The sequence below is a fragment of the Solea senegalensis genome, linkage group LG17 (assembly GCF_019176455.1).
Source record: "Solea senegalensis isolate Sse05_10M linkage group LG17, IFAPA_SoseM_1, whole genome shotgun sequence".
NCBI classification, from domain to species: Eukaryota; Metazoa; Chordata; class Actinopteri; order Pleuronectiformes; family Soleidae; genus Solea; species Solea senegalensis.
Window position 1 is genome coordinate 1,107,583 of NC_058037.1, and position 14,991 is coordinate 1,122,573.

At 39.3% G+C, this 14,991-nt stretch overlaps 1 protein-coding gene across 1 annotated transcript in view; it reads right to left on the bottom strand.

Moving 5' to 3' along the window:
- nt5dc1 (5'-nucleotidase domain containing 1) overlaps positions 1-14,991 on the bottom strand; it is a 68,997-nt gene that overhangs the window by 8,831 nt on the left and 45,175 nt on the right. Inside the window, exons 8-9 of the mRNA XM_044049693.1 lie at positions 13,921-14,018; positions 7,920-8,041 (exon numbers count right to left, since the gene is read on the bottom strand). Of these exons, the coding sequence (XP_043905628.1) occupies positions 7,920-8,041; positions 13,921-14,018 (220 nt within the window). The remainder of the gene's footprint in view (positions 1-7,919; positions 8,042-13,920; positions 14,019-14,991) is intronic.

A 14,991-nucleotide genomic window follows, 5' to 3' on the forward strand; every position in this document is an offset into this window, starting at 1 on the left:
TAATAGAGTACATACATACATATATGTATATGGGCCATTCTACCAAATTCGTGCAAAGTCCACAGTTGGAAACACATTTTCAAAAGTTGTTTTTTTCCAAAAACCTTGTCCATACATATATTGTACCATATTTCAATGGTACATATCTAGTAAAGGCGCAGTCAAATTTCATATATTAATGTCTGCCTGTTCTTGAAATGTTTTTCAACTCCTGAAATTTGTCACTACCGTAACACAGCAACACACTGCAATAAAAACCATTATATTAATCTGTTAATATTGTGTGTCCATACACCCTCTAAAGAATAATTTTAGTAATTTATTATGAAGGGTTTTACAACTAAATCAATTAAAATAATTTTTTTATCAAATTTCAAAGTTTATTTTCGAAGACTCATCAAAATTTAAATGCAATCTTTTTTGTAAAATGAATTACACTGATCATAGAGATCTCAGAGTTCATTAGTTATTACATTGAATGTATATTTAACCAATAGTTATCATAAAATGTTATTTAATGACTCAATTCTTATTTTATTTTACAAAACATTCAGTGTTACGGTAGTGACCGCACTGTTACGGTAGTGACTGCACTGTTTTGCTTGTGACCACAGTATTTTGTTTGCAAGGTTGTATTATATCCCCTCAACCTTATTGCTTAATATTAACTCATAACCTGCCTTTTAATGTGAATTTTACAAACACAAATGTTATGTCTCTGATATGTGAACTTTAGATGTGGGTTGTCTGCAGTCGTGTTGAGAGCTGCCTGTGGGAGCTGCCTAGTGTTTCTCTGAGCATAGAAACAAGATTGTATTTTCTGAGCAACCTGCTTGTCAATGCGCTTCTTAATCCATGTTTCTCTTTATAATTGGCAGACTTGTATTTTTTTCTGCAAATTGTGCATGAGTGTGTTATGAAAAAGAAGGGTCTTTCTGATATGCACAGGAACTCTGTGCTTCCATACTTCCTTCTGAGTTTTTGTTCTTGCGGAACATTTTGACTTCTCTGGCCTCATGCACAATCTATGGCACCGTTTTCTATATTTTTCTTTCATCCATTCAAGTTTATTTTTCTGTGGTCACGCATTCCAACGTCTCTTATTAGTCTCACTAGAAGTGCGTGGAGTAACAGTCTCACTAGAAGTGCGTGGAAGGTAAGGCGGCATGGGAGAAGGCGTGGCAGAGGGTGTGGGAGGTGGCGTGGAAGTTGTGCACAATCTCTCCATCTCTCTTTGACTTTTCACCAATAGCCTGTGATGTTGCTGTCTTTTTCGCCATGATCTTCTGACCTTCCTTTGCTCCCTGTCAGATAAATCACTGATAGATTTGATCTTTCCTCCTTTCTTTCGTTTCTAGTTTCGTTCTCTTTCCTTCTTTCCTTATCATATCAAACATTATTTAGCACTCTGAGATTCTTAAGAATTAAATGTGCTTTAAAAATCAAATATAATAACAATATTATTATTATTATTATTATTATTATTATGTTTTAAGAGTATAATGTAATAATAATGATGAAAAATGTCCTTAAATATGTGGAACATTACATGTTGTCACTACCATAATGATTATGTCACAACCGTAACGTTACAATTTGTTACGGTTGTGACTGTTACGGTTGTGACATTTTTAGCTAATTCCTAGCATAACTCAAACATGCTAACAAGTAAATGGCTAGGAACAGATGTTTGAACAGTTGTACACACAACAAAACATAATATTTTGTTTTGAGCCCCCAAAAGTGTATTTACTTGCAGATAATACGTGTACGGTTGTGACAATTATTAATGCAACATGCTGATTTTCAGACTTTGGAGCCCATTTACTTAAAAATTATGAGAGGTAATATCTCACCATGCAGCCATGAGGGACAGGGATGCAGTGTCATTTCTTGGTCAGAAATTCTGGGGTGTGACTAAAACCAGGCTCCACCCATGTGGTAAAACAACTCGTGTTACAGTTGTGACATGAAAGTGTGGGACAGCATTTTTTAAAGCATGTTTTGTAATTTAAAAAAAAACTTCAAAATGAATCTAAATGTTTTACATTCTGTTTAAAAGAAACCAAACATATATCTTAAAATACACCATTGGAAAAAATGACAAAATTCTTTTAAGTATTATTTTCATGGATTGAAATTTAGGGCTTAGAGATTGGGACAACTACTTCCCAATAGAAAGTGCCTAGGAAGGTAGCATAAATGATGATTTTGTATATATTTAGCTTAATTACTTAATAGTTACAGTCTTGTGTTTAACTAGATCATAACATAATCTTAGTAAATATTGAAGGTCTGAATTCTTAATTGTTTTGTTAAATAGTTTTTTTATTGTGGGACAGCAATTTGCACGAATTCGGTAGAATGGCCCATATATATATATATGTATGTATATATATATATATATATATACATACATACATATATATATATGTATATGTATGTATATATATATATATACATACATATATATATATACATACAGTATATATGTATAATAAAGTACATGTTATTATAAGTGCATTGTATGAGTGATTGTGCCTTTTACATTTATATTAGGAGCCACTATTATGGACCACCATGTTTTTATAAAAGCCAGATAGATAGATAGATAATAATAGAATAGAACAATAGAATAATAATAATAAAATAAAATAAAAAAAAGATGATGTATAAAGTACTAGAGACCAAGTCTTGAGTAAAAGTAAAAGTGACTTCAGTAGAAGTTGAAGTGTTCTTTAAACACCACACTTATAGTGGACCCGGTACTTAAGTACTTAAGTATTCAACATTGGTATTGAAGGTAGTTTATTTTAAAATGTACTACTCAAGTACTGAAAGTAAAAGTAGAAGTATAGTAATAGTAAACATTACCTAGCTGCTAAGTGTCAGGAACAGCGGGTAGCTAGCTACTCAGCTAGCACTTACTGATAGCTGAAGCTGGTGTGCCATTTGTGTTTTATATTTCTAACATACCTTGATATGTTTCTTCAAAATCAAAGGAGAATTTTCAAAGACCATTATTTCACAATCTTTTAGGAGGCGGAGTCTGCATTTCTTTCAATATGAACGGTCTTTTACGCCCACTAATGAAAACATAGACTCAAAGTAGGGCCGGGGTGGAGCTCCTTCCTCAACACCTGTCAAGGGCGAGGCAGAACAAAGGACTCAAGGCAGGATTCTGGACACGATTCTGTTGGTAAACAGAGTTTATTACCAGGCAGAGGTTCGGTACGCAGGAGGACAACCAGATCTGGCAGAGGTACGAAAAGGCCAGGTCAAAAAGGCAAGTTTCAATACACGAGAAGACTATAAGGTAAAGAACGCTGGAACGTGATCTGAGAACATCAACACACTGGCAGCGAGACAACACACAGAGGGAGATATAAGCAGGGATTGATTGGGGAGTGACTGCATGCAGGTGTGGGAGACACAGTCAGGGATCAGGTGCACACAGACGAGGATACTCTGATAAATCTCTGTATAAAAATACATCTCTGATAAAAGCCCACAGTGTTGTGAGTTGTTATGTTAACTATAGGTCATACAGTTTCCCCATAACACCCAAAATTAAATAAATATGAAGCTGCAAAATCTATTTTTTCCACATAAAAAGAACATAACATCGAGTATTAAGTTTTATATATACTATATATACATACTGGATATATGGTATATATAAAATAACTAAAGCTTGTTTCATTTGTGCAATTTAAGAACTACAAAAAGACAACTGTTATATATATATATATATATATATATATATATACATATGATATTTGATTGTTGTTAACAAAGGAAAACAACAAACTCCTATGAAGTGGAGGGAAAAGAACACAGAACTATTTGAATCCTTCCATTGTTTGGGGAAAATGAATGAAATAAAACAATATTTGGACGTGTGTGTAGTTCTGGACAGATGTGTACTTCCTTCACTATAGTGTTGGGAATGGTTTTACATATTTTAAACTCTTGAATTTGATGCAGACACAGGACGTGATCACTTGAAATTAAAATATTGAAATTAAAATAAACGTTTATTGGTTGCCGACCTCCTAGAATAAGGTATTCACAGTATTGTGTCGTTTTTCACACCACAAGTAGTCAGACAAACTTTTTTAAATAAAATTAATGTATTAGTCGAATAACTGTAATAACTGTAGAATGAATAAAAACATACCATCATTTTAAATGTTTTGCATTTGTGTCAGTGTCACAAACTCACACCTTGTACATCATAATCACTATCTATATTTAAATATGTGCTGATATGTTGACATTTGAAATCAGTATATTTCATTCAAACTTCTCAAACAATATAACAGTGTGATTAGTTTTCACCTTTTGCGTAACATAAACGTAATTATTCAGAAACAACACACACACACACACCATATCCTCTTTTGTTGCCATGTGTACGTGTAATCCGGTCACATCTCTCGACAGGAGTGTGAATGCCTTAAAGAAGATGTAAGACATTCCAGTAGCTGTCAGAAGGTCCCTCCCCCTCACAGAGCTGATCTGTACCACATGTACCACATGTAAACAAACCGTCGGACTAATCATGGCTGCTGCTGCTGCCGTGCGGCCAGTCCCAAAGGGGAGGGGAAGGGGCTGCAGCTAAAGGAATCACATTTCTACCAGACTCTCCCACAACAGGCCACAGCTGGAAGATCGGACCCCCAAAACCATCAGCACCTCTCACTGTCCACTGCTGCTGCTGCTGGAGTAACACGATCACTACAATAAATATTTACAGAGGTCAAGCATTCCAGCACAGAGGCAATGTCTTTAGAGGAACTCAGTTACATTAACCTGGAGCAGACTCTGCATGAGTCACAGCTGCACACTCCAGGCTACAGTTATATCAGCTATACAAACTCCACTCTGGAGCACCACGGAAAAACTTTGTAAAAACGTACCGTTTCATGTGCCCTGCATTGCTCGATGAATGTAGAGTTGGTCTATGCAGAACAAGCATCGAGTCAAATTTACTAGCAGTGTTGTGGACACTGTCTCTCTCTGCTGCTGACGTGAGATTCCATGCAGAACATTGAGCAAGTAAAGTTAAGCAAGAGAGAGCAACTCTCTTGCTTAACTGCGTGGGAAATGACAATTCCAAGATCTATGGCTCACCAAAGAAACTTACGAGACTGGTTTGTGCCAGATCTCAACGACAATCTCCAGACACAGAGCGTGCTGCAAATCAATAAAAGTTACAGGTTGCCTTCCCATCTTAAGCTGTACATTTTAGGGAACTGGTCCTGGAAAGTCCTTGAAAAAACCTTGACTTTGATTTCAACAAAGGTGTGGGTTTGGTAAAATACGGTATGGTCTGGAATGATAAAGCCCTGGGTCCTTAGTAGTACCAGGGTGTGGACTGTGACCAATGGCTAGGTCTGCGAGACACGTCTCTTAAAATGTGTTTTAAGAGAGGACTTGAGTTTCAACTGAAAATGTGTGGTCACTTCACTAAGCTTCCTCTTAGTCTTAGGGACGACTGACAAAGACTGATCTACCGACCTGAGAGAGCGCGAGGGTGAAGCAGGTCGGACAGACCATGAAGACATTTAAAAATAAATAAAATCATTTTAAAATCAATCTGGAAACGACCCAGGAGCCAGTAAAGTGCCTTTTTGGTACAAGTTATAAGCCGAGCAGCGGCGTTCTGAACCAACTGTAATCGAGCAAGTGATGTCAGGTTAAGTCCAACATAGAGTGCATTGCAGTAGTTCAACCTAGTCGTGATAAAAGCATGCATTAAAATCTGACTGTCATCGACATAAAGATGGAATGTGATAGGAATTAAATACAGGGAGAAGAAAAGAGGCCCAAGAATAGAGCCCTGAGGCACTCCGCAAGTGAGAAGAACTGGAGAGACTGACACAAAATCTGCCCTCCATTAATCAGGACCTAAGCCACTCTAAAGCACCATCCTGAATGCCCACCCAATACTTAACTGGTCCTGGTCCCTCATTGCTCAGTGCCAAAATATTGATTGAAGAAATTGAGCTGCTAATGACAGCTAATGACTACTTACTTTGGTTTATTTTGCAAAAACACAGTAACACAGTAACGACATCCCATTGCTCAGAGATACCTCAACCCTTGATGTGTCGTTCATCGAACCTGCGGTCACAAGCCAAATTCCCTCTCCATGGGCTGCCCAGTTGTTATAACATTTTTCTGAAGCGGAAAGTCCAATTCCACTTAGCATTTTATCGACCAATGCTAAACTGTCAGTAGTTTAGGCTTTCATCTCTTTTCACGGCAAATCTGGCAATTGTTAGGAAAATATTTGACCTGTAATTAAAAGCTTTACTTGTTTCTTTAATACTAAAGTCAAATGTGGTCCCATTCTGAGATAGTAATACATTCAAACAGCAGTTGTTTCCTCCCTGAATGCCTCTATTATTAAACATGCTTGCCTTAAGTCTGCTCAAGTGAAAGTGGAGAAAAGTGCAAACACAGAGAGCCTCAGGTCATCCAGGAGGAGCATTTCAGACAGATATAAGTACAGTGACGTGCCGAATTCCAAGAGAGCTTTCTCCACGTGGCTGCACGGCTGAACAGAGGGAGCATTGAGCAGAGGGGAGGGAGCAAGGGAGCAAGGGAGGAGGAAGGAGGGAGGTGATGACGAGTGGCTTGGCAGATGGAGCTCTGCATGTGTGTCAGGGTTTGTGTCTTTATGATTCACTACAGTAAAATACTTCCATAGAATATTAAACTCTTAGCATTTACCTCCTATAAAGCTTGAACCAAGATAACATGGGTCCAGACAGTGGAGCCAACGTGGAAGTGCCTAAAACTTAAAGTAGTATAGAGCTGTTACATGACTCAGGTCGCTCAAACCGCCATGTTGGCAGGAAAAGCTCCAGAGAAATCTGCACCGGGGCTGTAAAGGTTCACTGTGCACCTTAAATCCACCCACGCTCAAGCCATGCATTGCAGAACCTTTGGAACTGGAAGACTTTGAGTGAGGCTGTAATTTTGTCTTATTATTAAATTATGGATTAATATCCCCAAAAGATTCTGTCTACTGTACCTTTACTGTGACTTAATATATTTTGTCTTTGCACCAACAAATCTAACTTCCATAGTCCCTGCATGGCATTATGGGACAGCTACAGACGCTATAGCCTCCCTTCACAGAAAGCCATGTACCATGTGGCTCATGTTTTTTTTCAATGTAGGCAAAATAAGAAAATTGTTGTACAGCTACAACAATTTTTATTACTATTACTATTGGACATAAGAAAAAGCCAATTTTGCTGTTAAGATTTTTGTTTTTTGCCGCAATGTAGGCAGTGCTTGCCACTTTTCAGACCCTCTCTTTTCCAAAAACGCTAACCCGACTGATGACTTACTGGCCAAACTGTAGCTACTTTCCGAGGAATAAGTCGCCGGTTCTGACGCACGAGTGAGCTGCATCTGGCTCTGATCACAAAGGCATTGTGCTGCTTTTCACTTTCAAATCAGATCAATCAGTTGACATGTGAACACAGCCAAAGGAATATGATCAAAAGGCACCATCTAACACAATCTAGGCAATATGGAAATACGTGATGATGTAACAAATATGCTAATGTTCTGGCAACTTGTAGCTAGCTTTTAGACTTGCTTTAGCTACTTTCCAGTGAAAGTAGTTGGCCACACTGGTTGTGGGCTACATAAGGAGCTAGTATGAGGGAGCTGGCTGCAGTCCTTATAATGTGTATGTATGTCATGCCAAGGTCCACACTCCGCCTCTCCATCACACCAGTGTGAATCTGCCTGAGCTGAGTTATCGTGAGGCTCTCATCTCTTTCAGCCTCGGCCAAAACCAAAGTTTGGGTCAACCTCAAAGTGAGCCATAGAGACGTGGCTCTGGCAGAGGTCTGGCTGCCTGTTGCTGTGATATACAAGGTGATGGTGCCTACCTTTGGCTCCGGTTTGCCCGTCATGGTTGTCAGCAGCTCGCGGAGGTGGGGCCAGTTGCCCTGAGAGTACCAGCCGGGTTTGTCCAACGAAGGCAGGCCCTCTTTCTCCTCCACGTCGTTCACTGGAGGAAAGAAGACGGTAAAATGAGACCACACAGTTGTCTGCAGCTACATGACCACATGACCTCCTGTCGTCCACCACAGTGTGTGAGCAACACGTCCACAAGGAAGGCTATGAGGAGTCCTCATGCAGATCAATGGGTTACATCTCAGAGGTTGTGAGATGATTAAAGGGATAGTTCAGTGTGAGACTATGGTGTATGTACCCATGCCCCCAAACCCAGAGCCACAGAGACTCCCTGTCGGCTGCTGTAATAATATGAGCTGAGGCACATGTCAACGTGGAGGACGGAGACAACGCTGAGACCGAGAGCGAGAGAATGAAACTCTGGAGAAGCCACAACTTCTAATAAAAGAAGGAGCCAGATGAGCAATTTGGAAATATGTGGCTTCAAGGCAAATGTGAAGGGTAAAAGTGGAAACAGTGAAGTGCCGGTCTGGGCGAAACATTTGAAGGACAAGGATCCAGACCTGTTCAGAGTTCAAGAGTTTAAAGATCAACAGCTGGTTAAATACATCAATAAAGTTTATTTAAAGTTCAAATAACTGTCTTGTTCTTACACAAAGCACTTTTAATGATTGAATGCTGAAATATGCCATTTTAAAAGAATATACAATATATTTAAAAATGATGAAATAGTTTTTCCCATGACAATAATAATTTCACTTGTTAGACAGCCTTTACCAAATGGAAACTGAAGTTTGTAAAATCAATATCATCATTTCACGTCTTCTCTGTTCAGATTAACATACGTGACATAAACTAACCAGAAGAGGCAACAGTAGAACAATAGCTCCAGTGTCCCTGTCAACTAAAAATGTCAATTTGTCTCAAAATCTCTCAAAAGACTTTGGTGCAGGAGAGTGTCAAAGTACAAGTTTGTATGTAATAAACCATTAACTATTATTGTTATTTCCTTCATGGAACCATCAATCCAACAGGAAGGTGGCCATTTTGGATCAACCTGCAATTTTATGGTCCTTTTTTCCCTGAATCTTAATCAAACTTGCTACCTGTTAAAAGGATTGAATTGTTGGGTTTCTCTCTGTGATAAAACATTTTTTGCCTTACTATGTACAGAGCAGTGACGTGTGGTCAGGGGTGGCACTGCATCATGACGTCAAGTAAAATACTAACGATGATAAAGGAAAATCAATTTATTTTTGTATGATTTCAACATTTCTACGGTCAAAATCACTGAATTTACGCATTTCCTCTTCAAATACACGGGACAACGGTGCGGTGAGTGAGCGATGAGCTGTGTCTCTGCTCTGGTTGGTGCATGTCTGTCTGATATATTTAATGAATGTGTGCGTGACCTGTAAATTGCGATATCAAGGGAGGGAATTGTCATTTTTACATCCTTCTTCTCGTTTTGATTCAAAAAACATATTTAAAAGGATTAACGTGTGATATTTGTCTGTGAGAAACAAAGATGTTCAGTCTGCAGAATATGATGTGTAATAATGATATTTTGACACACATTGGCTTGAATAAATATTGCGTCTCCTGTGATTTGAAAATTGCAGTAAGCTGTAAATTTGATTCATTCCTCAGCCCGAGCAACAGGTGCACGTCGCTGCATGCTCTTCGCATGGTCTTACAATATATATATGTATACATATAAAGGTATCACCATACACCATTTTCAATTTTAATTCAAAAATAAATACATTTCGAATTCGACCATATATTAATAAATATTCTTTTGCTATCATATTGTTGAACTGTGGAATTGATTAAAGCATAATTAAAAGCTTTTAAAACTAAAGTAAATGTTTCAATTAAAGTCAAAATTGAAACAGAAGCTTGTACTTTGGGTTCATATATTTGTACATCAGTGTCTCCCCTGTCATGAACCTCAACCTCAAGATAATGTATGTTGGTACAAATAAAACTGAAAACAGATTATAGCTCTGCCATGAAGACGTGGGTGATTACAGACGCTGATGCTTGTTGTTATTCAGTGTTGTACGACCGTGTTCTCAACAGAGCAGCTTATCTGAAAGCTCTCAGTTTATTGACTGGTTATTAAAGATGTTACAACAGGAGAGAGAGTGAGGGAACAGTGATGAGCACACACACACACACACACACAGACAGACAGACAGGAACGAGTGCTGAGGTCTGGAACTCAGACAAGTGAACACTGCAGATGTGGTTTTACACAGAAATGAGAGAATGATATCAATCAGCTCCTGGAGCCTGATTTCATTCAATACTCATATACTTGATGACTTGAAATTTAAGACTCAAGTTCACAGCAAAGATGTTTAGAGTCGGAGAAAAATGACTTTACAACTTTAGTGTTTCACTAGTCATTTCACTGAGGGTGTACTTGTACATCCACATGTGACAAATACAAAACTTCAATCTTGAATCCTGGTGTGTGGGGATCAGGAATGTGAACTTGTGATTGATTAATTACTGAGAACTCATTTACCTGTTATTTACATTTATTTTCTCTCCAGAATTGCCATCATGTGAAACTATAGTGACTGAGGCCATTAACGCCTGAGGATACTGCTTCCTGTCACCTGACTCATTTTCCCATATACACATCCTTTAGCCACCAGTGGAGTCGCTTTTCAATACATTCTTACGACTAGTGCACAGATGTAGATATTGACTAATAATAATAATAATGCAGTTGCATTAGCATCGTCATGGGCAAGAGAATAGCGTGGTGAACACAGGGGACCAACTTGAAAGCAGATGGTGTCATTTTTCTATCCCTGGTTTTAACATCAAAATGTGCTGAACAGGCTCTTTACTTTCTCCTGCAGCCTTAAACAAAAACAGTCAGCAGAACTTCAGACTGGAGCGATATGGAGACACTTAAAATGATGCTGAGACACTGTCTGCGAGCACAGCTGCTCTGCTTCGCTGTGGATCTACAACATACGAGTGTTAATGCTTGGAGCGCTGCTACGTTTGTGGCTAAAGCAGCGGTGCTATGGATATGGCTACACGAGCTGGACTGTGACTAGGGAACGGATTTAAAGCCACAGGAGCCTCAGTTATGACAGACGTCAAATGCACCACAGGAGTACGGGAACCCAGCAGCTCCAGCTCCACTACGTCAGACTAACTGCACGCATACAGTACAAGGATTCAGTGTTAGTGCTGCGTGGCATACGGCTTCAGACCAGAAACCGCTATTTATTTTTCTTGATATGAATTTCTCATATTGCAAGATGAGAGAAACGTCTACTGGCTAAATGTGACCGGTTGCACCGCGAAGGTTTACCAAAGTGAAACTGTAGAAAAACTGTGTAGCAATAATAGAAGCCGTGTCTGTTGTTTGGTCCATTTTTTATGTTTAAAAAGTCACAAAAGACACGGAACCAAACAACTATTTACCGTAAATGTTGTCAAGCTAAAGACACTAGCTTAGCAGAAAAACACGTCTCGCTGAACAAAGAAAGTGTTCACGTTCACACACACACACACACACATCGTAATATTACAAAAACTGTTATATATCTGCTCCTGGTGTCTTTCTCCTGTCTCTACGTGACCCCTCCCTCTTTGGTCCCCCATTTTCCTTTCACCCCAACCAGTCTAGGCAGATGCCACATGAGTCTGGTTCTGCCTGAGATTTCTTCTTCCTGCTGAAAGGGAGTTTTTTCTTCTCTCCACTGACACCTACTGTTTGCTCACTGTGTGAACTGTTGCATTTTCTCTTCTCTTCTTATTATAATATTGTAGAGTTTCTGCTTTACGATGTAAAGTGCCAGTAGTTTTCAAGGTTTTAGGGTCAGCAGGGACCCTGGTGTGTAAAATCTTTGGGATTATGTGAGGAAATCCACTGACATGCCCCAGATTATTATCTATTTAAGAATAAGAAGTGTGGGTTCTCATGAATATACTGTAACTTGATATTCAGCTGCATACAATCAGTGCAAATACTGCTCATGTTTCAAAAGTCTTTAATCATCAGAGTTGAACTTTCACTGTCAAATGTATTCTTTTATTTATTTATTTTGATTTATTTATTTAAAACCCAAAACATAAAACATGTGTTTCCATGTTAAAAAGGGAGTGTCTATTGTCTGCTGACTGAGGCCGGAGGAAGAACAGATACCGATGCCCTTTTTTTTTCTGCCAACGTGGCAAAACTCAGAAAGAGCACGAGGAAGGGGGAGAGAGTAGAGGAGGATATTTTAGTGCGTAGATCATCCTGTCTTCTTCTCTAGTAACATAATACATCCCTGCTCTGTGTTGCTGTTGGCACGAAGACAATCCAGATGACGGGAGGATTCCTGCAGGCTGCCTGTCTGTCAGCGGCATGTACCTCTAACACGGGCATCCACAAGCTCACTGAGTTAAACTGCTCTTCTGTTGTGGACATGTGATGGATCTGAGCTGATGACACACTGACAGATTAGATTAATCCCACTAAAATAAATAACAGCTACATTTGAGTATACATTTGGAGATAACATCTGTTCTGACCTCAGATTTCTCTACGACATTTGAAATAGTCTGAGACAAACTGCAGATGATTCACCCAAATCAAAAATAAAACACAGTATCTTGTCTGAAGTTTTGACTTGATTTGCCCAGGTTTTTGAAATGTGTGTGGGATTTTATTTCTTCCACCTCAGTACAATGGAATCTGGTTTATGCTGCTCACAGCTCTTAAATAACAAATGGCCGGGAGTGAGATGAAAAAGCACCAATATCAATAACATGTGTGTGTCTCTGTGAGTGAGAGGTGAGAGGAACACCGGCCTCTGAGCCTTATACGGCTGACAACATCATTCGTTTAATTAACCAACCGAAATAAAACAATTGGGCATTTCTAGTAAAAATGCAATTCAAATATTCTAAACTGACACATGAGAGCGAGTGAAAGTAATGCAGGGTCCACGGCGTGTTGAGCTCACAGGAGCAGGTAATGAGATGCATTCAAACACCCTGATAAACGTCATCGCTCCTGAAGGATCTACCGTGTGTTGAGCTTAAAGGAGCAGCTTTAAGATGCATTCAAGATAACTCGTAAATTTCATCACTTCTGCAAACAAACATGAAGTCCACTGTCTCAATGTCTGCTGCTGCTGCCACCCTGTGATTTTATGATATTATTTGTTGAAATTCTCCTCAAAAATCTGCTGCAGTGCAAGAAAAACAGGTCACAAAAGCAGGTTATACTGCAACGGCTGCAGCCCCGCCCCTAGCATCTGCACTCGTTCCGCCCTCACCCTGACCTGGTTCTGCTGGGATGTCTGGAGTGTTTGCAGACTCAGCGGCAAAGTCAGATAAGGAAACATGGACTGGTCTCTACAGGCTGCAACTTTGAATATTTCACACTTGAGACTGCTGATCATGTGCTGCTCGATCAGCAGCTGAAAATAACGTGTGAATTAGACTGAAGGTAAAAATGAAAGACTCAAGCTTTAAGTGTTCAGCTCTAAGTTCATCTGTTCACACCAGGCATTCAAATGCATTGTGTGTGTGTGTGTGTCTTCTGTGACACGTGTGATCAGGTCTCCTTTACCCTGAAATGTGGCCTGCAGCACAGATGTAAGTGAACACGTGTGTCATGAAACATCAGTGAGTGACGTTCACACAGCTTGGAGTCTTGTATCCGTTATATTTGATATCAGATATCATACGTTTTCCTTATCCACACTGAAACGGAATTCATCTTCTTCTTTGTCATTTAGGGCGTCCTGCCTAAAGGTAGAGCGTCTAATATCTTATTATTTTCAGTACAGGACACCCGGATGCCCTAGACAGAAGGTGTTGAGTGAATCAGTTTTTTCACAATCTCTATCAAGTTGTTTGAATTGAAACAAACTCTAAATCTTCCTTGTAAATAAAACATCTATGGATTTTGGACGTTTGGAGTGAAAAGCTTCCATTGGGACTCACCCAAGGTCCTGAAGGGCCTCTGCTGGGGCACCAGCGAGAAGAAACCGGGCTTGAGGGCGTTTGTGATGATGACGTCAAACAGCTCCTCGAAATCCTTCCTGTGGAAGCCAGAGAAACAGTGTTAACCTGCACAACAGAAGGACAATGACTGGACGGCGTCCAAATCCACTAAGAGCTCAGTGATGCCAAACAGGCAGCACATGTGCGATGGAAAACATGGAGCAATAAACAGTGTAAACATACACAAGTGTGGAAGGAATACTTAGACTGACAAAGTAAACAGTGTGACACGGCGGTATACAACCCCACAGGGACTTTGAAGGACAGTGGTTGGACGGTGTCTCTCAGGAAACCACAGCACTGGATACTCTTTATATACATATATGTGAGCGGATGGTGCATAGTCTTCCTTTTAAGAGCAGGATGTATAATGTAACAGGAGGCAGATCTTACTGGGAACCTAAAAAATATGTAAACAAATCAGGGTGATGGATGAAAATGTGTGTGTTATAGTGAAGGTCAAAATGTTTCACAAGTGCAGTCCAAAGACGTCCCAGACAGTCTCTGGGAATGAAATGAATTACATAAATTACATAAATTCAGTCCTACATTTGTGTAATTTGGTTCTATTTTACTGTTGTTCATCTATAGTCAGAAAACCTTTAGTATGTGGTGTATAATAAGTAAATATTCCTTTGATTGGACAAAAACTAAAAGCCCTATTCTAATTCTAACTTTTCTAAGCCGACAATCACAAAGTCTGTACTTGATAGTTTCATCAGAATGAGTTCACGCCACGCAAACAATGCTGCTGAACAAATGAATTTGAGTTCAGTCTTGACTTTAACTTTGAACTTCATGAAATTTGAAAGCATTCCATCAGGACATGCTTGAGAAATTATATTCACGAGGCAAAAAAAGGGATTTCTTTAACCTTTGACCATCACAATCTAATAAATTCATGCGTGACTCCAACTGAATATTAAATTTGAAAAGAAATATCCCTGCAGATGTTCTTGAGATAACATGTTCAGAAGAATGGGCCCACCCAAAAACAAAATAAAGACGCAT